The sequence below is a fragment of the Nelumbo lutea genome, chromosome 1 (assembly GCF_056320005.1).
Source record: "Nelumbo lutea isolate HS-2025 chromosome 1, American lotus-T2T, whole genome shotgun sequence".
Classification (NCBI taxonomy): domain Eukaryota; kingdom Viridiplantae; phylum Streptophyta; class Magnoliopsida; order Proteales; family Nelumbonaceae; genus Nelumbo; species Nelumbo lutea.
The window spans coordinates 105,920,571-105,948,413 of NC_142684.1; the positions used below are offsets into that span (position 1 = coordinate 105,920,571).

At 37.7% G+C, this 27,843-nt stretch overlaps 1 protein-coding gene across 2 annotated transcripts; it reads left to right on the forward strand.

Annotated features, from left to right (window-relative positions):
• The first annotated feature begins 3,780 nt into the window (after positions 1 to 3,780).
• On the forward strand, positions 3,781 to 27,829 carry LOC148876607 (mechanosensitive ion channel protein 2, chloroplastic-like). Of its 2 annotated transcripts, none has more exons than XM_088974155.1 (14): positions 3,781 to 4,076; positions 5,131 to 5,365; positions 5,474 to 5,533; positions 14,400 to 14,551; positions 20,832 to 20,955; positions 21,177 to 21,274; positions 21,360 to 21,473; positions 21,852 to 21,912; positions 23,251 to 23,400; positions 23,512 to 23,622; positions 23,874 to 24,041; positions 24,161 to 24,274; positions 24,890 to 24,946; positions 26,646 to 27,829. In XM_088974155.1, exons 2-14 carry the CDS (start codon positions 5,285 to 5,287, stop codon positions 27,621 to 27,623), a joined length of 2,268 nt encoding a protein of 755 aa, XP_088830281.1. In that variant the 5' UTR covers positions 3,781 to 4,076; positions 5,131 to 5,284; the 3' UTR covers positions 27,624 to 27,829. The 2 variants fall into 2 exon arrangements, with proteins under 2 accessions (XP_088830281.1, XP_088830284.1); XM_088974158.1 differs by lacking the exon at positions 3,781 to 4,076 and adding an exon at positions 4,382 to 4,830.
• Positions 27,830 to 27,843: the final 14 nt, after the last annotated feature.

The window sequence follows — 27,843 nt, forward strand, 5'->3', positions numbered from 1 at the left end:
CAAAGTGCCACGTAATAAACTCCAGAAGCTTTCCCAACGGACTCCAAATTTCCTGGGATCACGACATCTAATAATAGGGCTCGTCCTCAATCCGCCCGAATTGGAGGAAAGCGATAAACCTTATCAACTGACACATTGCTTTCCTTCAAAAACAAAATAGATCTTATCTATGCAGCCTGGAGATCCCGGAGCCTTTTTGTAAGATTCACAACTACTCCACTATATAAGGGCATCGAACCTCAAGGCAAAGGTATGCGCGATTATTTGCTCATTAGCACTCTAGCACTTAAGTATTCAGTTCGCATCCATAATACAATACTGACTTAAGCATTGGAGTGACCTCGTCGGGTTAGTCACCCCGGGTTCTCTAATCCTTTATCTTGTAGCTTGGTCCAGCTCACCACGCGACTAGGGTATAGGTCATCTTCCAACTAGGAGTATCCAAATCGCACACGATCAGGTAGTAACCATCTAGGAAATATGGAAATGGATGACTTGAATTTTATTGACACCATGACCAATTGCAGCAATTTACAGGTGCTAGGCGTTGAAGAAAATTGTCTTGGAGGCATGCTTCCAAAGTCTGTGGCTAACCTCTCGACCCAACTTACAGCGTTAACTTTGGAAAGAAATTTCATATATGGAAGCATCCCAATAGGGATTGAAAACCTCGTGAACTTGAATGTTCTTGCATTAGAGATAAATGAATTGACAGGAACCATTCCCACTTCCATGGGGAAGTTTCAAAAGCTGTATGATCTAACATTTGCTATAAATAGATTAGTGGGGCGGACCCCTTCATCTTCGGGAAACTTAACACATCTTTGAATACACTTTGTTTACAGGTGAGCAACTTAACAGGTAGCATACCTCCATCTCTTGGAAATTGTAGAAAGTTGTTTCTATTCCAACTTTCTGGTAATAGTCTTAGTGGCGTCATACCAAGAGAAATCTTTGGTATCTCCTCCCTTACTTTGGATCTTGATCTAGCCCAAAATCATTTAGTAGGTTCCCTACCTCAGGAAGTAGGTCGGTTGAGAAATCTTAAACAATTAGATGTTTCAGAGAACAAGTTGTCTGGCGGAATTCCGTCTAGTCTTAGTAGTTGTGCGAGCATGGAAAACCTTGTTTCAAAGGGAAACTTGTTCAATGGCTCAATTCCTTCATCTTTGAGTTCCTTAAGAGGTCTTATAAATGTGGATCTTTCGCAGAATAACCTTTCTTGCCGCAATTCCACTCATTATAGAGTTTGAATCTTTCCTTCAACAACCTCGAAGGTGAGGTACCAATAGAGTTTTTCAAAATGCTAGCATTGTTTTTGTTGCAGTTAAGCTATGTGGGGCTATTCCTCGGTTGCAATTGTCGCCATGTCCCATTAAGGAGTTTAAGGAAAAAGAAATGTCTCGTCATAAAAAGATAATAATCGCTATCCGTAGTAGTGGTGCTTTTGTATGCATTTCTTCTTTCATGGCTTTTGTTATTCTCTACTGGAGAAGAAATGCAAAGAAAAGAAGAACCTTCTTCTGTATTGTCATTTGATGATCTCTTATGAGGCACTTGTGAAAGCAACTAGAGGATTTTGTTCAGTTAAACTTGCTTGGTACGGGTAGTTTTGGCTTTGTATACAACGGAATTCTGGACAAAGGTGAAAACAAAGGAAAATGGGAAAAAGAAAAGGGAGGAGAGAAAGGGGAAGGGAAAGAAGAGAGATCGGGGGAAGGAGAGAGAGGGAGGACTTTAAAAGTCTGCTGCCGCTGCAACAGCTATTACCGCTGCTACAGCTAATATCGCTGCTGTTTGTGTATCGTGAGATTGGAAAAGATGAATATATAAGGGTAATATAGTGATTACCCAAATAGTTATTATAAGGGTAATATAAAGATTAAAAAATAATGCAATAGCGGATTTCAACGAAAAGTTAACGAAAAAGGGTTTTGTCTCTCGGTCATAATATAAACTGATTTTTGTCGCAAAACAAAATACAGGGTTCTTTGTCACAGACGCATAGTACAGAGTGTTTTTGTAATTTATCCGAAAATTTATGATCCTGGTAGACACGGCACACCATTGTACGTACCTTGCCGACCTACAGTCACGACAAAAGGAAGAGAAGGTGCCGTGTCCGTTTTTCATGTAGACGTAGTTCTGACCCCAATCCAACCCGAGGATGACGTGGCGTCTTACTTTTCTTCAGTTTTTTTTTTTTTTTTTTATGGAATACTCTTCTAAAGTTTTGAGTTTTCTCGACCATCGCACTCATTATTGCGCAAATTTCTCTCTCAATTGCCCTCGTGCAAACAAAAAAAAGCCTCTTTGGAGAAGATTTTTGTAGGAGAGTCAATCCCTTAGACCATTCAGATTGTGACGCATGGCAAGCACATTTTAATCTCGTAAAACACTATAAACGGGTCTCCGAAAAAACTGGACCACATGCACCGGTTGCTTCATGTATCAGTAGATAGATCCTGAAATCATCGAAGGTCCGAATCGTCAACGATAGCGCAACGCGACATGTGTCCCGCGTCCCGAGTCCTGAGTCAGCGGGAGCCGGCGGAGCGGTGACGGGTGAGTGGACGGTAGAAGTAATGGGCATTAGGGCTTCTAAGTTATCCGAATCCGAATTTGAATTCAATAGCATTAAGGGGTGATCCGAATTCGATCTTTTTGTTAATAATTGAATCAAATATGCACTCCGACCCAATCGATATAATTCAATTTCATTCGATTAAAATATATATGCATATATATACATGTATATTTAAATTTTATATTATATTAATTATTAAAATTGGTTTGAATATTTTATTAATGAATATACTATTTTGATCTTTGATTTTTTATATTACTAGTCAATGTATATTTGCATTGTATCTTTAAGATAAAATTATTTATAAATTATGGACAGTTTTTGAATCATGTGAATTGTTTCTGAACATTATAAGTGGATAATTTCTAAACAGTTATAAGTGGGTAATTTCTAAAGTGAGAATAAAAAACATATATGCCCTTTTTTATATCCACTGTATACTTAAATAAGAGGACAGAAAAAATCCAGTAAAATTCTAAAAAAAAGAGGCATTCACTCTTTTATAGATAGGATAAAAGTATAAATAGTATATATTTAATATCATATTATAATCCGAATTCGATTCAAATATGATAGATATCCATCGGATATGTTTCGATCCGAATTCTAAATGAATCAAATCTGGATGTGTTAAATCGGATTTGACCCAATCCGTTATCTATTATGGATATAGCTCATAAGTAGACCTGGCAATTGGGTTGGGTGGGTCGGGTTCGGGTTGGGTCAATGTACTTCGAGTTGAATTTCAGGTTGGGTTGTTAAATGCTAGACCCTAACCCTAAATATCCAGGTTAGGGTTGACCCATGAGTCAATTTGGGTCATCTCAAAAAATAATTGAAATTTAAAAAATAAAAAAAAATTGTAAAATTAAAAGAATTAACCTTAAAATTCCAAATATAAAATAAAAACTTGAACATTTAACAATTTAAAGAGTAAAAAATAAAAAATAGAGACTAAATAGAAAAATTAAATAGTGAAAACTTCTAACAATACATAAGATTCGGGTCAACGGGTTGATTCATAACCCAATCCAATCCAATTTTCTTCGAGTTGGATCGATCAGGTCATTTTCACATTCGGATACTTAAATATGAGACCCTAACCCTGTTTTTTTAGGTTGAATTGGATCAATATTGGGATAGTTTTCTAAGCTCATGTTAGAAAAGTGCACGTTGTGGAAAACAAAAAACGCGGGACCACGAAAACGCAACCCAAAAAGGTTGGAAACAGTGCTATTTTGATAACGAGGCAACCAACGTCACTCCCTTCTCCCTCCTCTCTCCCGTTCTGGCTTCGCTCACTTGCATCGAAATTTCCAGCCAGTTGCTCTCTCTCTCTCTCTCTTTCTCTCTCTCTCTCTCATTGTCCCCCTTCTCTCTCTCATCACCTCTATCAGCAGAAAACATTCCTTTTTTTTTTTTTTTATTGAAAGGTTCCAAACAATTGGGGGTCTCCACTTTTTCGTCACGAAAATTTTCAAGTTGTAAGGTGAATTGTTGATTTGGTTTTCTTTCTTCAATACTTCATCTAATTCTGTGAGGAAAGATATCGAGTTTAGTTTCTTTACGGGACCAATTCTCGAGTTCTTTTTTTTAATTGCATTTAAGGAAGTGAAAATTGATTTGATTAATGGAGTTTTTTGTTTTTTTTTTATTGGATGACTTGATGTTTTCCCTTTTAGGGGTACGCATTAATGAAAAAGTTGCGTTGTTTTTTTTAAGCCTTGATGAACTCTAATGCAACAGTGTTTGATTAGTTAATTAATGCTGCAAATTTAGGGTTCCAGTTCAGATGATGGGTTTGTTGCCTTTCCTTGATGCCCATTTTTCGGTTTGAAGTTCACTTCTATTATTTTTCCCTCGGTCAAATTTGCTTAAACTTATGAATTTACTTCACGATTGGAGCTTATTACCTTGACTTACTCTTTTTTTTTTTTGGAATCACGAAGGACATACTTACCTGACTTAGGGCAGGCTTAGTTGTTTTTGGGAAGAAAATTAGGAAACCGAAGTGAAGGAAACCTACGATGGTGAAGTCGCGCGGCTTTTGCTTAGTTCTGTTTTGATGGATTTCATATGCTTGATTGCCAACCTACCCGCTTTGAACTCATTGATATTGCTGACCTATGACACTGATGGATGGCCGTTTTGTTTGGTTGTTTTTGGTATCTTCCTGTTTAGAACAAATGCCTTTGTTGGTTCAAGGAAAAAGTTGGTTTACATAGAGGCTTATGGAGACTTAGGTTTGGACTTAATCCCATACTTTCCTGTTGCTCTGTAGATACAACTATGAACATTGATTTTTCTCTGCCCTGCATGCTGGTTTGTGTCCCAATTCCTTGGGCATAAATTGGATAATTTCTTTCTTTATTGTCGTTGTTATTGTTATTATGATATACAACCTTATTTACAACAAAATGGTGTGATTCATGGGGTAACTTTTCCTCTTCAATATCCTACTTATGGATATTCTAGACATGGTGCTCTTCAACTAATTTCAACAATCCTTTGCTACAAGCTGACAATTTCGGTTACTTTGACAGGTTTTGGGCTTTTGGAGCTGCTTGGTGCAACAATATCAAATCTACACGGTCTTTGAGCTCCTTGTTAAAATACTTATTTAGAGGCTAGGGATCAGATGAAATTGGGGTAGCTTAATGATTTTATGCTAATAACTAAATATCCAAACTCTGCCTGATGATGGTGATTGCTGGTTCTTTGCAATTGTCCAATGAATTGGGACTTTGCAAGAGCCATGAATGCGGTAATCGAATTAAGGTAGATGTCTTTGTACTTCTTGAATTTTATCATGTTGCTTAATATTTATTTTTCATATTTCTGCATGAACTCATTATATATTGATTTTTTTGTTCATTTTCTCCCCAGACCATGGTGGGTGGTGGCAGATTACATTTATTAAGTATTTCCCTTTCATCGTACTCTTCAGTATGGTCCTCTTCCTCTTTGTTGATGGTTTTTATATCTCATCTTATGTGACTGCCAGCATGTTAAGTTCCATTTTCCTCTGTTTTCTGCCTCAAGGTTCCCCTAGTATATTGTTTCTATATTTTTCTAGGACTGGACCACTTAAAAGCTTTACATTTTATAGCATCAGAGATGTATTGTAGAGTTTGAGAGCTTGAATTATAATTTATATTCTAATTAGGGGTTATTTTTCATCAATTTGACGTAGTTTCTAAAGTTGCTTTTTGCTCCATAGTCTTTTTTTTGCTCTACAGCTTTTTGCCCCATAGTTGTGCATTTGTAGGTATTCATACTAATATAGATTTCATGTTCAACTTGAAGACTGTTTTCTTGGGAAAGGGGCAGTACGATCTCAAAATAGTGAGAGGAGAAGGAGAAGAGAGAAGAGAGAAAGGAGAAAAAGATTGGAGAGGAAGAAAGTCAGCTTGCAAAGGTGCCCTTGCGGCACTAAATTGAAATAAACTAAGTTATTCAACACTCCTCCTCAAGTTTGGACATAGATGTCAATCATGCCCAACTTGTCACAGAAGTCATTGTGCCGCGAGTGATGCAAGCCTTTTGTAAATATATCTGCAAGTTGCTCCTTAAAACTAACATATGAGGTGCACACTTCCCATTAACAAATTTTTCTCTAATAAAATGTTTGTGAACCTCTATATGTTTAGTTCTATCATGAAGAACTGGGTTGGCTGCAATATTGATGGCAGCCTTGTTATTACAATACAAGGACATAGGGCTATCAACAGGAAAACCCAATTTGCTTAACAATTTTTTTATCCACATAGCTTCAACAACTCCATGGGACATTGCTCTATACTCAGCTTTAGCACTAGACCTAGCCACCACACTTTGTTTCTTGCTTCTCCATGTGACTAGATTTCCTCCTACAGAGGAACAATACCCACTAGTGGATTTATAAACCTGCTCCTGAAAACTTCTTTAGATATCTGAGGATTTTCTTTGCTGCCTCTAAGTGTGTGGTCCTAGGAGCATGCGTGAACTGACTAAGAAGACCCACTGCATAAGAAATATTTGACCTGGTCATGGACAAATACAGGAACTTTCCCACAAGTCTCTGGAATTGTTTTACATCCTTGACAACTTCGCTACAATAGTCACACAATCTGTGATTGGGATCAATGGGAGAGCCAGTTGGCTTAACCCCTAATTTTCCTGAATCCTGTAACAGATCTAGGATGTATTTCCTTTGAGAAATGAAAATCCCCTTTTATGAGCGGGCCACTTCAATTCCAAGGAAATACCAAAGGGACTTAGATCCTTCACCTTAAACTGAGTGGCTAAGAAATCCTTAATCCTCTGAATTTCAACCTTCTAGTCACCTGTGATCACTATGTCATCAACATACACTATCAATGTTGCAATCTTTCTTTCCCCTCTTTTCACAAATAGAGTATGGTCAGTCTGACACTGTTTGTAATCTACTGTATAGCTAGATGAAACTTGTTGAACCAGGCTCTTGGTGATTGTTTTAGACCATACAAAGACTTCTTTAACCTGCATACCTTTTGCTCTTTACCTAGGGCACTAAAGCCAGGAGGTTGTACCATGTACACCTCTTCCTCAAGGTCTCCAGTCAGGAAGGCATTTTTAATGTCTAGCTGAAGAAGATCCCAATCAAGATTTTCCACAAGGGAGAAAAGAACTCTAATGGAGTTCATCTTGACTATTGGAGCAAAAGGCTCTGCATAATGTACACCATATACCTGGGTAAACCCTTTTGCCACCAACCTAGCCTTGTACCTTTCTATTTTGCCATTGGCCTTATGCTTCACTATGAACACCCACTTGCACCCTACTGGTTCTTTACCCTCAGGAAGATCCAATAATACTCACGTATCATTTTTATGTAGGGCATTTATCTCTTCTTTCATTGCATCTGTCCATTCAGGTACCAAGACAGTTTCTGCCACATTTTTAGTGATAGGGACACTGTCAATGGAAGAAATGAAAGCACGAAAAGAGAGTGAGATGTTCTCATAGGAAACAAAATGGGAAATAGGATACTTAGTGGTACAAGACCTAGCTCCCTTCCTTTTTGCAATGGGAATGTCTAGGTCATCAACAAATGAAGTATCAATAGCAAGAGGATCAAAAACATCAACAGGAATGATAGTACCTGGTTGGATATGACCTGTCCCCAGTGAATTGATGATGTTGGCGGTACAGTTTCAAGTTGCTCCACAACTCTTGAATTTAGCTGGCCCTTGTGATGACAAAAAACACATAATGGAGGGGGGGGTCAGGTAGAGGAGGGAGAACTTGAACTGGTTTCTCCTTCACCTTACTCTCCCCTTGAGGAGAAACCGGGAAAAAATGAATACTTTCAAAGAAAGACACATCTATAAAGACATAGTATTCCTTGGAAACGGGGTCAAAGCATCGATAACCTTTTTGGGAAGAAAGATAACCCAAGAATACACAGGGAATGGTACGGGAATCAAGTTTACCACAAGTAGGAGATAGGTCTTGGACAAAACAACGACAACCAAACACACGAATAGGAATAGTGAAGAGGGGAGCCTTGGGAGAAAGAAGTTTGGGGGGCCTTGTACCTTAACAAGCGAGATGACATATGGTTGATGAGATAGGCGGCACACAACACAACATCCAACCAAAAACATTTAGGAACATTCATGTGTAACCCACAGCAACTTCAAGGAGATGACGGTTTTTTCTTTCAACAACACTATTCTATTGGGGAATTCTAGCACAAGAGCTGCGATGTATGGATCCACACGAAGCGAAAAACTCCATGAGATCACTATGAAAATATTCTTTGGCATTGTTTGATTGGAAAATTTGGATTTTCGTTTGAAACTGAGTGAATATCAAGTGCTGGAAATCTTTAATGATTTTTGATACTTCATCTTTGGATCGCATAGGATACACCCATGTATATCGGGAGTAGTCATTAAGAAGTGTAATGAAATACTTATAGCCAGACTCGGATGTTAAAGAGTAGGGCTCCAAACATCAGAATAAACAATATGGAAAGGAAATTCAGATTTATTATTTCCTGAAGTAAAATGATTTATACAATGTTTGCTTAATTGACAAGTTTGACATGTGAAATCTGACACTGACACTGATTTAAATAATGGTAACAAAACTTTCATTGATTCAAAAGATAAATGACCCAAACGACTGTGCTATAAATGGACTTGACTCTTACTAGACAGGCTTTTAGACAAAATAGCCGCAAGACTAGCTTTATTCTCTAGCATGTAAAGACCATCTGCCATATGACCTCTAGCAATCATCTTCCCCAAGGCCAATCTTGTATCATACAAGAGGAAGGAAAAAAGGTTATTGAGTAGTTTAACGAATTTGTCATACTACTAATAGAGAACAAATTTATGGGCAGTTTAGGAACATGTAGAACATTAGAAAGGGTGAGTCCAAGAGGAAGGGAGATGGTTCCTTGACAAGCTATGGTGGAGAAAGAACCATCAACAAGTCTCACCTTATCCCAACAATTAGGCTTGCCCGTCATATGGTTCGAGACTCCAGAATCTATTATCCAAGGAGAGTATGGGGAACGAGAGGACACATGGAAAGCTGTGGCAGAATTACCGTTACCTGATGTAGATGCAAAGGAAGTTGAGGGGGGAGAAGCAGAATCCATCTGGTGGATTGCCCTCCCATACAATTCCAAATGGTTACAGAAAGAATTAATGATATTTTTCTTGGGATAAGTCACGGGAGGACTCATAGTAGTGGTAAATGATTGAGGCTCTTGAGAGGTTAAGTTTGCTGCATTAAACTTCCTCTAACCTTGTTGTTCTTGCTTCTTATTTTTTGTCTGACTTTTTATTGAGCTCCTGAGCCCACTTTGGCTCCCCATGAAGCTCCCAACATGTCTCTCGAGTATGTCTAGATTTCTGACCATGTGTATACCATAGTTTATCTTTGTCATCAACTTTCTTTGGGAAGTTGCTCTTCTTGAAGGAATGACCACCACCTATACCAACACTCCCTTTAACTACTAATGCAATCTGCTCTCCCTTAGGATTATTCATCACATTTTGTCTGCTTTCTTCTGATTGTACTAGAGCATATACTTCTTGCATTGATGGGAGATCTTTACTCCCCAATATCTGAACCTTGATAGATTCATATGTGGAATTCAACCCTCAGAGGAAGGCAAACACTCGTTGTTGGGAAACCAGAGACTTGTATGCTTTGGCATCTGAATCACATTTCCAGTCTATATTCTCATAGTGATCTAGTTCCTTCCAAATAGAAGTCATGTTTGAATAGTAGACGGAGAGACTCCTCTCTCCCTGCTTGCAAGTTGAGGAGGCAACCTGGAACTGATATATTTTGGCATAATGCCGTTGTTTTGAAAATGTAGACTTAGCCTGCTCCAATATCTCATAAGTTGTTTCTGCCCACATGAAGGTATTTCTCACTTGTGGCAGCATAGACAATAACAGCCATGACATCACCATGCTGTTTTCTTGGTCCCACCTATCTTGTTCCACACTTCCAAACTGGGGTTCTCTAATTCTATCATTGATATACCCCACTTTCCCCCTTGTAGTTATGTAGAGCTTGATCCCCCTTGACCATTCTAGGTAATTGCATGATTTCAAATGTCGCTGATGTCGCCCAACATATGTCGATGTCGAGGCTCACCAACATGAAAATGGATGGTAATATAAAAATTACATTATTTCAGTTGAAATTTCCTATATTTTGGAAATGTCGACCAAATCGGTCCAAATAACCAAAAAAAGACAGTTTTTCCTATTATGTCGACAGGATGTCGACTAATGTACATTAATAATATAATATATTAGTATATCAATATGATACAATATATTAATATAAATTGTTCCATTAATAATTTCTATTTAATATTTCAAATAAAATATTTATAAAAAAGAATTAACAAAATATAAAAACAAAAGAATAAATTAATTACTTTATAATATAAAACGTAAAATATCAATTAGTTAGTATTGTTTAAAATATTTATTAAAATCAGAAAATGTTTATTAAATTTTATAATAAATCATATTCTACATTTAATATAAAAATCAGAATAAATTTATTAAATTTTATACTAAATAAAAATTTATTATAAATTTATTATTAAAAATCATAATAAATTCATTAAGTTTTATAAGAACTCAGAATTTATCATAATCCTAATACTACAAAAAGGAGAATCAGTTTATTAAATTTCTAATAAAACATAATGTATTATAACTTCAATATTTAAAAAATCAGAATAAATGTATTTCTATTTACTAGTGTGAAATAAATATTTTAGAATTTCTAATAAATCAGAATTAAAAATAAGAAAAGAAAATATTAGATAACCTTGTAAAAACATCAAAATGCATAATAAATCAGTAAATCGTCATTTACTAATTTGGTATTGATCTTAGTTTCTTAGCTTTATATAATGGTTGGGAATAAGATAATAATAGTCTAGAAATATGTATTAATGCTTCTTTTATCATTTTACAAAATACCATTGCATATTTCCACATATTTCATAATATTTCCACAATGTCTCTAATTTTTACAATATTTCCCCTTGACATTTCTGACATATATCCTATATTTTGGTGAGCGACATTTCCATCAACATTGACATTTTAAACCTTGGGTAATTGAGGCCATCAAAGGGAATCACAGCCATGGGGAAACTCATGTCAAAACCTCCACTCATCCCACTCTGACTAGAGGTCACACCAAACATACTAGAATCCTCAAAAGACATAGAACTTGGTTTCGGTTCAGTCACAATTCAGTCAGAGAACACGTTCTCAGTTCAGTTCAGACTCACTGTTCAGTCAAACAAGGTTGAAGTCTTAGTTCAGCCACAATTCTGGGCACAAAGAGAACTTGTTCTCACATAGAATAATCAAAACTGATCACACACCATTACTTGTTCTCAGATTTCAACCCTACTAAACCAGTTTAGATGTGTAAAACATATCAAAAACAGGTCTGACCAGTCCCTCCAGCAATAATTCACCAGCTTTCCACACAACAGTTTAAGTTTCAATATGAACTGAAGAAGAAAACAAACTGCTGTCACAGCAGTTACAGAACTGCAGACCTGAACAGCCCACCTTTCAGGGCATAAGAAGGATCACTTGATCCACATATAATGAGAGAAAACACTCTCACACCAGCCGCAGGTCATTAGATCCACATAACCTACTTGCCTGGGTACAAAAAAGGATCAGTTTGATCCACAAGGCTGAGGAAATAAGAAAAAAATGTCACAGCATTCGGCTTCCCTCCCTTGAAGATTTCTGGGCTCATGACCAAGAGAAAAAAAATTTCACAGCAAGCTTCCTCACATGTCCACCAGATTCTTTGATTTGATCATCAATAGACAAATACAGTAGTTGGAGGAAGTAAAAACACAGTTTGCCCTGCTCCTAAGATTGGATCTGTCGCTCTGATACCATGTTTTCTTGGTAAAGGGGCAGTACGATCCCAGAATAGTGAGAGGAGAAGGAGAAGAGAGAAGAGAGAAGAGAGGAAAGAGAAAAAGATTGGAGAGGAAGAAAGTCAGCTGGCGGTGCCAGCCTTTTTAATATTTATACTAGGGTGACCATTCAGAAATTAAAAAGAGGTACAATTACAAAGGTGCCCTTGCGGCACTAAACTGAAATAAACTAAGTTATTCAACAAAGACTACCAAATAATTTAAACAATGAAAATGCTTAGTGTCATTAAAGTTGATGTTGAGTGTATATTCAGCGGCGTCTGACTTGTTTATGGAGGTATATTAATATTAATCAATGCAAGTCAATGTGGAAACTTAGGGAAAGAAAATAAAATGTAATGTTTGGTGGTTAGTGATGACATTCTAGGATAATGTCAATAAAATTAGAAGATTGGATCCTCTTCACTATCTGTGTTCCAAAATAAGTTCCTCATTTTTTATTTAACATGTTTTTATTTTGTAATCATCATATCTTAACTGGATTTTAAGGCCAGCTGTCTAGTCTTTGACATAAGACTACTGAGAAAATGGTTGGATGCATTAAGTGTCAAATAGCATCTCAAAAGGCTGTTGAAGCTTTTGATTGTTGCAACATAGGAAATCTGGGTCCATCAGGGATTTGGGGGGGGATCAATGATGAGTATGGGGCCATAATTTCCATGTATGAAGGCCCTAAAGGCTATGGTGTTACCTTAAAAACTTAATTGTTAGCAGTTCTACAAGGATTGCGTCTGAGGATGTCACTCAACTTAGACAATGTAGTGGTGGAAGATGACTCAAAGGTGGTTGTGTGAAGGACCTTGGCACACCTTGAGAGAGATAAGGTAGCTAACTCAGGATTTGGGATAGGTTGCTTGCTAGCCTCTCTTGGGATGCTTGGCATGCTGTATATATTCCATTCTCTAAGCTTGTAACCATTAAAGCTTTAAGTTACCCATAAAAAGGTTGTAGAGGCTAGGGTTTCAAGGGAAAGAACTATGCTGGCTGAACCGAAAAGAGAAAATGGATATTCGAGAAGACAAAGGAGTAGGATTTTAGAAAGGTTAGAATAGGAGTCAATAAAGGTGCACGGGTGCTATCAATGGGAAGAGATGAAAAAGTGTGATTGGATGATTGGTGATTTAGGTTTCATGGAGAGGTTCTGCTTAAGGTTGAATCGGAATGGAGTAAACAAAGTTAGCATAAGGGGGAAAACATAACAATAAAAGGGAATGGTTGAGATAAAGAAGATAACCAATAAAAAAGGGCAGTTAAGGTAAAGAAGATGATTGATGAATCTTGCCTCCAAATCCTGGACAAGACTCACTAGTCTTGGGCAGGAAAAGCTCAATGTCATCCTAACATTGAGGTATGGAATCACACCATCACAACAGAACCTTTGTGAAGAGAAATCGGAGTCCATCTAGGAAATGTAATAAGATTGCGCTATCTTTAAAGCTACCAATTCTATAGGATCCTACTGGGCCTGTGATATCAAATCCACCCTATTGCATGCACTTGTTGGATGCGGGCCTACTGCAACAAATTTTTGGTCCACCTCAAGGTCCATATTGAGCCCAAACATCAAGCTCATCTTGAGCCCTAATTGTAGGCCTGAGTGGGGGCCATTTTTAGGCTTATCCATACTGCTTGTCTGCTTAATTTGGACTTTGGAGGTGTTAAGGAATTTGGTTTTCCAGGGCTTAAAATAAAAGTCAATTGTGATTTCTTTCTTTTGTTTTCAGAATGTCAAATGGCAAAATTTGACCTAAGAGCTAAAGAGCTGAATATTAGAAAACTGGTCATAGAAGGAGATTCTAAGGTGGTAGTGGGCTGGATAAAGGAAGAAATGAATGGGCTTTGGAACTACAGTAATGAAAAGAAGAAGTTCAATTGGCTGAAAAAGGACATTGATGTAATACTTTTATGGGTTAAAAGAAGTGCCAATTCTTATCGAAAAGGAAGTGCCAATTCCTTTGGTGTTGGGTTAGCTAAACAAGGGGTGAATCGGGGCTCCTTATTTTGGGCTCAATTGTATCTGTATTTTTCACCTTTTGGGTGGCCTTCTATTTCGATGGGAGAGTTAAGAAAGTTTATTTCCCCTTTCCTGTACTCAATCCTTAATTCTTCTTAATGAAAAGTCACTTGTTATTGATAAAAAAAAAAACCTACATAAGGATCTCTGTTAATGCTAATTTCTTTTGCTCGACAAATTGCTATGTGGTTGTGTTGTATTACTTTCTACATGTTGCAACTCTTCTTGTTTCTTTAATACTTGTATCATTAATTGGATCATGAAGAAATTTTCTGAGTGGTAACAAGATCAAGCTTTGGATTACCTTTTCATGGCAGGATTCTTGGAGCTTGAGCCTCTCAAACAGTGCATACAGACCAAAACGTTCTTTACACTCCAGATATAATGTTATTACGTGTCGGTCTGTTCTAATGCCAGGACAAGGAGATGGGATTCCCATTCTGAAAACTGCTGCTGTAGCTTTGACAAGGTATAATGCATGTTAAGTTATGAACATTCTGAGTATGTGAATAGATCCACATTCTCCATTAATACATAATCAACTTATCCGTCTATGAAGCTTCTGTTTGTAAGCCTGTGAGGTGTGTCATCGAGTTTTTCTGCATTGATAAACTTCTCATGTTCAGGCATTTGGATACTCTTGATTGGAATGCAACTGTGAAGGGAGTACACTGTCACCACCCAAACAATGGTGTTGACCTCAAGGGATTTACTTCAAGATTACAAAACAGCCCAAAACAAATTGTCCCCGAAGGTTCGTTGCTTTACCAGTGTATCAACTAGTCCATTTGCTTATCTCCTTGTCCACCTAAACAAAATCCCGACCCCCCTTATTAAGCAAATGGTTTCCCTTTTTAGCTGTCTATGTGTCCAGACCCTCAAGTTATTTGACTGCATCCACCCAACTTCCCTTTCTACAGTGATTTAAAGGCACGCCTAGGCGCAAGTCGATGCACATTTTAGGGTATGCTCCTCACCTTAGTCCCAAGCACAGAACTTTCAAAAGGCATGCGCCTGGTGCGCTTTGCACTTCAGCCCAAGCGTGCAACTTTTAAAAATTTGTGCATTTTTTTTTTCTGTTTTTCTATGCCTTGGCCAAGCCCCTCGAGGCAAGTCCAAACAAGTCCATGTCAGGGCCTTAAATTCTTAATCCCTATAAAAAAGTTTTTATAACTTTAATTGTCTTTTAAAAACATCTTTTATTAGGATGAATGACTGAGCAATATTAGCAAATATTCCCAGTCATTTTGATTTCTTCTAAAATCTAGGCCCTAAATAATCTCCTCACTCACCTGGTCATAGCAATCCTCCACCACAACATCTTTGTCTTGGTCAATATTGTAAATGAAGGGGAATTTTTCTCTTAGAGTGAAGTCTCCACACCATATATCATTGCCAAATCTTGGTCTGCTAGCATTTGTCTACCCTGAAGTTGATCCCTTTCAGGAAATCAGGGAGGATTTTGAGAATATTGCTCCAGACTGCACACCCTAAAGGTGAAAGGCCAGACCTAGAATCCCACCCTAGGATTGAGAGCACATATTTTCCTGCTATAACTCTTCTCTCTTCTCCACAAATTTCCTCTTTCCTTGTTAAATCTCCAGCTCCATTTACCAAGAAGAGATTTGTTGGTTTTCCTGATGTTTCTGATGCTAAGGTCACCATTTTCCTAGGTTGGCACACATTGTTCCAATTTACTAAGTGAAATTTGAAATTGTTTCTCCAACCAACCCATTAGAAAGTCCTCATCTTCTTCTCTAGCTGTTTAACCACCCCAGCAGGGATTAGAACTGTTATGATTCAGCCTGCCTTGGAGTTCTATTTGTCTGAGATCAGTCACGTAGAGAGAGGTAGAAAGGTGGAAGAAAGAGAGAGAGAGAGAGAAAATGAGAAAGTCTGGTTCGAATTGGAAGTCAAAAAACCTAACTCCCATTCGGCCAGACATGTGCTTTTATTATTAAAATAATGGAAAAGACATATGTGCCCTTATTTAAGTAAGGAGCACTGGTTCTAACATAATATTACAGATCAACAACCTTAATATAAGTATAAAGACAGAAATACCCCTACGCTAACACTCCCCCTCAAGCTGGTGAGTATATATCATATAATCCCAACTTGTTACATATGTAGTCCACTCTTCCCCGACTCAACCCTTTTGTAAATAAGTCTGCCCACTGGTTTCTTGTATTAATGTATGCAGTGTCTAGCTCTCCATTCAGCACCTTATCCCTCACAAAGTAACAGTCAACCTCAATGTGCTTGGTTCTTTCATGAAACACCGGATTAGAAGAAATATGAATTGCAGCCTAATTGTCACAATAGAGCTTCATTGGAGTATTGATGTTGTACCCTACTTCCTGTAGAAGGTTCCTTAGCCACACTAGTTCACAAGCAGTATGCGCCATAGCCCTATATTCTGCTTTTGCACTACTTCTTGCTACGACTGTCTGCTTCTTACTTTTCCATGTCACTAGGTTACCCCCCAAGAAAGTGCAATAGCCTGTGGTAGACCGCCTATCAGACATAGAACCGGCCTAGTCAGCATCAGAATACCCTTCTATTTCAAGTTTTCCGCCACTTTTGTATATCAAACTGCGACCTGGAGCCCCTTTTAAATACCTCACAATTCTCAGAACTACATTCTAATGAGGAACCAGAGGTTTCTGCATGAACTGACTTACCACACTAACCACAAATGAAATATATGGCCGAGTAATAGTTAGGTAGTTTAGTTTACCTACAAGTTGTCGGTATCTATCAGGGTCTTCAAACACTTCACCCATATCACTGCTCAACTTAGTATTTGTTTCCATAGGTGTTTCAGCTGGTTTAACACCTAACAAACCCGTTTCCTCCAACAAATCAAGCACATATTTCCTCTGACAGAAATTAATACCGTGCTTAGACCTTGTTACTTCTATCCCCAAGAAATATTTCAATTTACCAAGATCCTTTGTTTGAATATGTTCTTGTAGAAAAGTCTTCAACCCGTCAATGCCCATTTTATCATTCCCGGTAATAACAATATCATCTACATACACCACCAATAGTATTTTTTCTATCGGAGAGACATGATTGAAGACGGAATGATCACTTGGCACTTTTTCATACCAAACTTCTTTACCACCTCACTGAACCTACCAAACCATGCTCGAGGATACTGTTTAAGCCCATATATAGCCTTCTTTAGTCAGCATACCTTACCATCCTCCCCCTGAGCAACAAACCCTGGAGGTTGCTCCATGTAGACCTTCTCGAGTAAGTCGCCATGCAAAAAGGCATTCTTGATATCAAGCTGATATAGCGGCCAACCATACATAACTGCAAGAGAGATCACAACACGAACTGACCCTATCTTAGCAACTGGTGAGGTCTCTGTGTAGTCAATACCATAGGTTTGGGAGTACCCTTTTGCAACCAATCGCACTTTCAGGCGTTCAACACTACCATCAGATAGATACTTGACTGTATAAACCCATTTACAACCAACAACTTGCTTCCCAGGAGGAAGAACAGTGAGGTCTCGATGAAGGGTTGAAAGTTCTTCCATCGCACAACACCACCCTGGAGAGGCAAGGGCTTCCTGGACATCCTTAGGGACAACAACTAATGATAACAAGGTGACAAACTGGCGATGGGAGGCGGAAAGGTGAGTAAGTGAAACATAATTAGAAATAGGATGAAGGGTGCAAGTGCGTTTACCTTTCCGCAAGGCAATGGGAAGATCAAGCTCAGATGCTGGGTTTGGGTCTAGAGCCGGATCTGTCGACGGTGATGTAGCCGGAGGAGTAGAAGTGGGTATGCGTGGGTGATGTGTATACACGTGACGGATAGGTGGGCATTCAACAGGTAGTGGCACTGGAGGCAAGGATTTGGTCACGGTTGGAACAAGGGGAAGAGGGTCGGCAACGGGAGGTGGAAGAGGAGGAGGTGACGAGGAGGAAGAAGCATCACCGGACCCCAAAAAGAACGGAGTAGACTCAAAGAAGGTGACATCAGGACACACAAAGGACCGTTGAGAACTAGGATGGTAACACTTATACTCTTTATGGGTCCGAGAATAGCCAAGGAAAATGCACTTGAGAGAATGGGCATCGAACTTTCGTTCCCGGGACCCAGATTATGGACGAAGCAGACACACCCAAGGATGGACGCGGGCATCCGATTAATCAGAAAGCAAGAGGTAAGCACCGCATCACTCCAAAAATGTTTGGGAACATTCATGTGATGCATGAGGGATCGTGCTGTTTCCAAGAGATGGCGATTCTTTCTCTCAGCCACCCTATTTTGTTGTGGGGTGTAGGTACATAAGGTCTGATGTATAATGCCGTGTTGGTCCAGGTATTATTGAAATGATGAGGATAAATATTCACGGCCATTATCAGAATGGAAAACTTTAATATGAATACCAAATTGATTACGAATCTCAGCATAAAATTTTTGAAAAATGGTAAACAATTCACTTCTTTCTTTCATTAGATAGAGTCACGTCATCCTTGAAAAAGCATCTACAAAAATGACAAAATATCTGTATCCATTATATGACATCACTTTATAAGGACCCCAAACATCGGAGTGAATCAAAGAAAAAGGATTCGACACACGGTTATCAACCCTAGAACTAAAGGGAACAAGATGGTGTTTCCTAAACTGACACGACTCACAATCCAAAACAAAAAGTTGACTCAAAGGTGGAACCAAAGGCTTCAAAATTTTCAGCGACGGATGACCAAATCAATAGTGCCACTAGAGAGGAGAAAGGGATGACTAAGTTTTTCCACCACCGTCAAGGTAATACAGATCGACCCTCTTCTCTTCATCGATTAGGGGAGGGCTTCTTAGAAACCACAGCAACCGACCACACAAGACACGACTAGAGGCATAGAAACCTCCAAGGGGAGAGGGCGATCACTCCTTTTCAGCCCTTTCCCTTATCTCCAGTTGAATGCAGAAAAATCAAGAGAAACCCTAGATTGGGTGCGCAGAGAATAGAAATCTAGGCAGATTCGAGTTGCTCTGATATCATGTTATGATTTGGCCTGCCTTGGAGTTCTATTTGTCTGAGATCAGTCACGTAGAGAGAGGTAGAAAGGTGGAAGAAAGAGAGAGAGAAAAGGAGAAAGTCTGGTTCGAACTGGAAGTAAAAAACCTAACTCCCATTCGGCCAAACATGTGCTTTTATTTTTAAAATAATGGAAAAGACATATGTGCCCTTATTTAAGTAAGGAGCACTGGTTCTAACATAATATTACAGATCAGCAACCTTAATCTAAGTATAAAGACAGAAATACCCCTATGCTAACAAGAACAAAGATGAGTAGTATATTGAAAGTGGGGATGGGACCCTGACCCTTTTTATCAAAGTAAGCTTTCCACCTTTTGATAAATGTTTTAGATTTCCACATGGCAGCTTCTTATCAAACCTCTCTAGGACTGCATCCCATGTTCTCTTGGAATTGCTTTTTGTGTCAAGGGGCAATCGGCTTGCTAAGCTATTCATTTCAGTGAATGCTTAATACATGCGCCATCGTATGCACAGATACAAACTATATTAGGAAATTATTGGCTCTATGTTAGTGATCTTGACCTGTTTTATTGCCTTTTAGAGTGTTGGCAAATAGTAGTACTAGTTTATGCATTCCAGTTTAAGTATGCGTTGGCTTTAACCATCATATGCTTGCTTGTTTGTGACTTCAGCTTGACCTGTTTTATTGTCTTTTAGAGTGTTGGCAAATAGTAGTACTGGTTTATGTTCCAGTTTAAGTATGCATGGCTTTAACCATCATATGCTTGCTGGTTTGTGACTTCAGTACAACCGGAAGCACTATTTGTCTTATTCTCGCTTTTAGAATAAGACATTTAGAAGTGCTATCTATAATAGATGATGGTAATTGCTATTTCATGTAGAGTGGATTCCTAAAGTAGGTCATATACTTTATCTTCTCTGCGTTGCGGCTTTAGATGGATTCCAAGGGAGCTGAACTCAATTGTGGATCTTTTGGCTAAATCTGGGGTGGATAGAAGTTTTTTGTATGGTGCTAATATTTTGCCCCCTTAAGTGGGGTGGTTTTATAGTTGTGAAATCCTGATGGTTGTTTGTACATCTTCTCATGTACATCCCCCCCCTGCCCCTTTTGAATATAATAGTTATTTTTTCGCAAAAAAAAAAAAAGATAGTAATAGTACATTACCTTGTTCTTGGAAAATCTGTGCATGAAATTTGCTAAGTAGATCACAAGATACACCATATATTTGAAATAGTATGCCAGAAACTCTAGTCAATTTAAATGCCAAATTAATCATGCCTTTAGGTGGTGTTTCATTACTGATGAAATTGGGTGATGAAAACTGAACATGGAAACAATTCCAAATTTAATAATGCCCCATTCAGCGTATCAGAAACCGATGACCTACTTATTTGTGGAATGATGGAACATTGGTGTAGGGGTGATTACTTTACGCCTAAAAGATTTAACATATATCAACAACGCCCTGGATTTAAGCTGTTTTTAAGTTTAGAATATTTTCTGTGTCCCACTTTCAGCAATTACTTCAGCAGTTATCAAATGCTACCTTAATACTAAAGTGGCTTAGTAAACTGGAAACAAAAAAATGCCTATGCATTGAGAGTATAGATAAGTGAACAGCTACATCAATGGGTTTAGATCTCCAAGAGGAGTTTGGATTGGAGTCAATTGTTTTTTACTTGTTTGCTGTTCTATCTTCAATTTCCTAATATTGTGCAGGTCATGTAGTGCTTTAAATGGAAGTCCTCTTGTAATTCAGTTGGTTCCGGCAGTAGGTATCATTGTCTTCACAATTTGGGGGCTTCCGCCGCTCTTGCGTATGACAAGAAACCTTTTGCTGCATGTAAGTTGCCACCCCTGCCATGTGGGATAGGTGCCTACACATCCCTTAGTTCATGATTATTTTTTCAAGAAAAGGCAGGAGTATGAGGGAGGAAAGGAACAACAAAATTTTCCCATGTGACTTTCTTTCTTTCTGTTGGTTCTTTACTATGGTTCCTTTTGAAGTTGTGTCCCGATTTTTAAAGGCATTCTGACACACTTTTTTTTTTTAATTTACTACAGAGGAGTGATAGTTGCTGGAAAAAGAGTAGCACACATTATGTTATGACCTCTTATCTTCAACCTATGCTGCTGTGGGCTGGAGCAACACTTATCTGCAGGTCTTCTGGATTTTGAGAGATGAGAATTTGAAAATCTTTTTCACTCAAAAAATTCTTGACAAACTAATACCCTTGTGTTTTGCAGGGCATTTGATCCAGTTATTCTACCGTCAGAAGCTAGCCAGGCTGTTAAGCATCGTTTTCTGAATTTTGTTAGATCATTGTCAACTGTCATGGCCTTTGCCTATTGTCTATCAAGGTGAGTATGGTTACTATCACAATCATAATTTTCTTGGAATCGTTGAATTGAGTCCATGCTCTGTTTTTATTTGAGTAGCCATTCCCATTGTAAGGTAATGTAAAAACTATAGCTGTCAATTATTGAATATCTATATTTATATCCACGATATTGCCTTCTGGATGCAAATCCCACATTTGTCAGCCACGTTCCCTGCACATAGAAATGATCACATTTCACTTTCTTATATTTGCTTTCAATGATTTATCCTTATTAATCTGCAGTGTACTTATTTTTGTGGTTGGATACTGTATCTGGCATTTCTCTGCATGTGTTCTTAGATTAGATGTTAAGGAATTTCCTCAAAATGACTTAACATGGCCTTTTTTTTAAATGCAGCTTGATTCAACAAACTCAGAAATTCTTTATGGAGGCAACAGACTCTAGTGATACGAGAAATGTATGCTTTTTATTGCTTTAACAATCTCTTTGCTTGCTGGCATGCCATCTTGTTTTATCATTTAGTCTTTAGATGACTATTGCTGTAGTTCTCACTAAGTGTGCAACTAGTAACAGAACCAAATGGTATAATTTAGCACATCCTGTCAATGAGGTTGAAAGACCTATTGCCAGTATCTAACCTGTAGAATTAATGGCAGAAACTTAGGTTACGGATATGTAGATTTCTTTTTTTGGTGGATATGTAGATCTCTTTCCTACTTATTTCTTTGCATTCCAGTCTTAAGTCTGTAACTAGTGACAAAACCAAATGGTTAAATTTAATATATTCTGTAAAGGAGGCTGAAAGACCTGATGCTGGTTTACTAACCTAGGGAATTTCTGATGGTAACTCAGGTTATAAATATGTACAGTTTCCTACTTTTTTTTCTTTGCATACAAGTTTTTGTTTTATTACTAATGTGTGGATCTTATTTTATGTGTCTGATACATCTTATGATGCATTAAATATAATTTCTGATTTAGTAGTTTTATTATTACAACATAAAGATATTAAAGGGTTTTGAGAATAGAGAAAGAAAGAAAAGGGGATAAAAGAGGAGTTTCCCTTTCTCTTTTTATTTCTCTTTTATTTTCTTAATTACTCTCTCACACAAATGGGGGCCATTGCGTGGTGTTATGGTAAGATTTTGGGCTTAGAAGCATGGTGTAATGGCGTAATGCACACTTTTTTAACTCTCTTGCACACGCATTATATACAACAGAGGCTCAGCTGCTTTTTTTTTCTCCTTTTTATTACCTTTTTTTAAATTTCTTTTATTGTTATTGTTATTGTTATTGTAAAGTTACAGCTTTCTTTAGTTGCTGATTTATTACTTTTATGGATATGCAATTGCTCTATTTGACATATTATTTATAATACTATCTTTGAAATCTGAATTATTGAAAGATTAAGATGCTATTGTTTTTCTAGATATGATGATTTGTCCTGTCCTAATATTAAATTCATTGTTATTTAGCAAAGAGAATCGCCATTTTTCAATTTATGCATACTGATTGGTATGTAAAACTAGAGAGTTAACCTAGGAGGCTAGGCAACTATGCCTTGCCAATTGTCTTTTTACATGTTCACAAGTGTTGATTAGTCTTCATTGGTCTGTTTGTTTCTCTTAATCAGGTTGGGCTTCTTGACCATACCAGCCAATCAGAACAGACTGTCTCCTTAAACTTTTACCCAGCATTTTATCGCACTGACTTGAGATATTAACTTTATTTATCTTAAACACATAGTCAGCTCTGATTTGTCATTTTGCAACTAATATTTCTTGGTTTCTGGCAGATGGGTTTCAACTTTGCTGGAAAAGCTATATATACTGCAGTTTGGGTTGCTGCTGTTTCTTTGTTCATGGAGTTGCTGGGTTTCTCCACGCAGAAGTGGCTTACAGCTGGAGGTCTTGGAACAGTATTGCTGACCCTTGCTGGTCGTGAGGTGATCCCCATTTTCTGTGTATTAGGTCTATTGAAATGGTTGTAGTTTTGATGAAGTATAATGCTGTTAGATAACTGCAAAACCTTAATTAACATAGTTCATTGTGTTCAGATATTCACAAACTTCCTCTCTAGTGTGATGATTCATGCAACACGACCGTTTGTTCTGAATGAATGGATTCAAACTAAGATCGAAGGCTATGAAGTTTCTGGTACTGTTGAGGTTCGTATTAAGTGTCAAACACTAACTAAGAAAAGTACAAAAACGACATGTGTGGATACTGTTAGTGTGTGCCCCTTTTTGGGTTGGGTTGGGCTGGATAAGGGAGTGCATCTGGTTTATTCTTTACTCAGGGTTGGGTTTGGGCTGGGGCTGCATCTTTTTCTTACTAAGTCAGCACAGGTATAAATATAGGATTTTTAGTACAGCCCTTGTGTTTCTTTATTGCACATTTTTATCTTTTATTCTCTCAGCATGTTGGATGGTGGTCGCCAACAATTATTCGAGGTGATGATCGTGAAGCTGTTCACATTCCAAACCACAAGTTTACGGTGAGCGTTGTGAGGAATCTCAGTCAGAAGAGTCATTGGCGTATCAAAACCCACCTTGCCATTAGTCACCTGGATGTTAACAAAATTAATGTAAGGACCAATTTGGATTCCATATACTTGTTGACAAATGAGACATGTTCTATGCACATATGGACAAGAACATGCTAATGCTTCCCATATATATTTGGGTACAACTTTTCCATGTTCAGAATATTGTAGCAGATATGCGCAAGGTCTTGGCCAAAAATCCACAAGTAGAGCAACAAAGGTTGCATAGGAGAGTATTTCTAGACAATATTGATCCAGAGAATCAGGCCCTTTTGGTAAGCTTTGATGCTGATCTTTTCTAAATGAAAATTTCATTGTATAATTTGTTATTTCTATTTGCTTTTTGTATGATATACTAGTTGGTTGAGGGAGGTTGTACATTTGCTATAAGATTGTTTCAATACCCTGAAATTTAGCATGGAAGAATGGAAGGAATGCCCATTACGTATTTTATTTCATGGTATATTATTATGCATTAGATGAATCATTAGGTTTATTGAAGCTAAAAATTTCTGTTAATTACATGTTAGAAATATGCCACCACATTTAGGCTGTTCTCTGGTAGTCTACACTGTTTGCTAATTTTGTTGCTAGTGGTAAATAGACATTTTAAATAGAGACAATTCCATGACTGATGGATTACATAATTAACAAACAATAAGAGGGAATTTACTGGTGTCCCTAGTCCTGACAATTCTGTACTTTGTTTGGAGCATGTGACCCTGAAGTATCAGGTTGGTCATCTTCCAACTGTCGCTTGATCTTATTTCTTTTATGAAATTAGAAATGCATTAATGGCAGTTGTAGTGGTTATGTATAAATCATTACTTTAGGATAAAGTTTTAAGAGTCTTAACTAACTTGTGTTCTTTGGCATGGGTGGAATTGCAGATTATGGTTTCCTGCTTTGTGAAAACTTCCCATTTTGAAGAGTACCTTTGTGTCAAGGTGAGAATAAATCATTATTTAATGTTCAGCTTGTATATCAAGAAAATGGAATTCTTGCTTCTTTATAAATTTATAGGAACTTAATGCAGCTATTACAGATGGTGCACCTCTCCTTCTGCCATGAACCTATGGCAATTATGGTGCTATCTATGGTATATAATCCCACCATCAAAAAATTAAATTACTTTTTTGAACACTCGTTGTTGGACGATTGGTACTTTTCTAGCGTTGATGAAAGACTGAAATTCAAAAATGTTGGATGGTCGGGTCTATATGAAACGTTGTTGTTTTGATAGGTATAGTGCATTTGAACCAAACTCAATCAAACTACTTATTGAAAGAAAAAAAAAAACAATAAACAATTTAGCATGGGTTCCTTTTTTAATTTGACCTGTTAAAATAATGACCATACTTAGCAAATTCTTGTACTAAGGTTATTCTGAAGAAAAATGCCAAATTGCATGGTTTTCAAGAATATGGAAGAATATTAAAGTAATATAGGAAGATGTATACTATATGAATAATATGAATTTGAAATATGTAGGATAAATCTTGGGGAAATTTTAATTATATATTATAAATTAAAATTATTTTCATTTTTACATATGCATATATCCATTATATTTTTTTATATGCACATATTTAACATTTACATATAAAATGTGCCAATTTTTTACTCTGTTTTAAATGAAAATGGCATTAAACACATGCATAGTTGGCCAATCTTTTTACTGCATAACATTATTTGCCCTTTTTTTTGTATTGGCATTCCCTAACCATTTACCAATTCTTATATAGTGACTGCTGATGTGGGACTGAAACGGGGAAAAGCAATGAGTCCTTTGTCCACTTTCAAAAACTGAAAATAGATTTCTTTTGATTTGTATGATATGTTCAGCCAGTGGCTGAAAAATACGAGAATTTCACATGGCTGTTTCTCGTGTGAGTGCTCCCATCTGATGGTCAATCATATAGTATCATAAAAAGCAGTTATTGAACCAAAAGAATAAAAGAGAAAAAAATAAAAGCAGTTCTTGATGCAAAAGATGAAAAGGGGGGAAATGGTGGTTAATTTGTTTATGTTGGTGACATTCATGAACATGTTCGTAACAGTGTTGCATGGACACGGATACAAGAATCAGAATGCAATGCATGTCCAGGAACCTGATTTGGCAAGAAAAAACAAGGAAAAAGTATAAATATTAGTATAAACTATTAGAATAATCCATTCTTTTTTAATTCTTAAATATCTATAAGATCTAGGACTCTGTTACTTAAACAATGGTTTCTTGAAAAAGATGTCACTTGTTGTGTATATTAGCTATTCATTTATGTGGAATAAGCAAGTAGATAAAGGAACATGTTATTGTTGAAGTGTCCAATAATCTATGGAGTGTGATTTGATGCATATCCGATATGAATGCTTCATCTACTTATGAGTTCATAACTGTTGCAACCATGGTCACAGCAACCTCCCCCCCTCCAAATTAAATACAGATACACCAGCAATGGACACATATAAATTGCATGGTGTTTTGAATTTTAACAAAGGACTGGTGTATCCATGTTTAACTGGGGGGTTGCAACTTGCAAGTGTTGCAACTGTGGTTACAGCATGCAGATGTGATCTTAGGAGACTCTATGCAACACCAGTGAATGGGAATTTAACTGACACTAGCTGTTTTTTTTGAGGAAACAGGAAGCCATTTTACTGGATCTCCTCAGGGTCGTCCGCCATCACCGTGCACGGCTTGCCACTCCTATCCGTACAGTTCAGAAAGTATATAGTGATGCAGATGTAGAAAATATACCGTTTGCGGATACCATCTTCACTCGTACTCGTCCAGATTCTAATCGTCCATTCTTACTCATTGAACCCCCATATAAAATTAATGGTGATGATAAAATAAAACCTCAAGGTCGGTCAGTACACGCAAATGAAGAACAGGATGCAAAAGGCACAGAAAGGCAAACATCTGACACCAATGCAGAAGCCAGGGTTGAGGCAGCATCAACGTTTGACTCCAAGGTAGATGCCAAGATTGGAGCCATGCCTACGTCTGACTCTAAGGCAGAACCTACAGTTGCAGCGACCTCAATATCTGATTCAAAGTTAGAAGAAAAGGTAGCCGCAATGTCAGAACCATCCAAATCCAAGGCCCTGAGTTCAGTGAGGGATAGTTCAGTCCAAACTAGTCCTGACAAGCAATCTGAGGTTGACAGTATTCAAATGGGAACAGGTGTATCCACTCCGCCCTCGAAGACACAGCTTGGAGGCCTAGATTCAATGGGACTAAGTTCCAAGGACATTACCCTTCTGGGAGCTGCTTTTGAGAAGCCTCCAGTCAGCTTGTCAGAGACCAGCGATGAAAGGGTAGAAGGTGTTCCCCACTCTTCACAACCAAAGCAAGAAAATGAGACGTTGTCAGTTCCACCACCATCAATTGCCAGGACTGTGGTGGAGGATAACATTGTTCTTGGTGTTGCTCTAGAGGGCTCAAAGAGAACCCTACCTATTGAGGAGGGGATGCATTTGCCTCCAGCTTCTGCAGAATCCAAACTGGCAGCTTGCCGGAATGGGAGTGGGTCTTCATCGGCTGGGAAGGATAAGAAAGAAGGCCAGATTCCGAATGTTCCTGGTGCAGCAGCTGGAGATCAGCGGGATCATGGGAGGTGATTGATTCAGATTATATTTTCAGCAGTGTAGGTTTTCTTTTCCATTTTGTTTTGAGGGAACATGCATGGAGCTGTGTTTTTGAAGGCTGGCATGACGAAAGTGTATATTGTTAATGATGTCAAAATCATCACCAATTGTAAAATTCATTGATCTTGGCCAAATCAGTAAATTCTCTGTTATATATGAAAGCAATTCATTGTGGAACACCCTTACCACCATT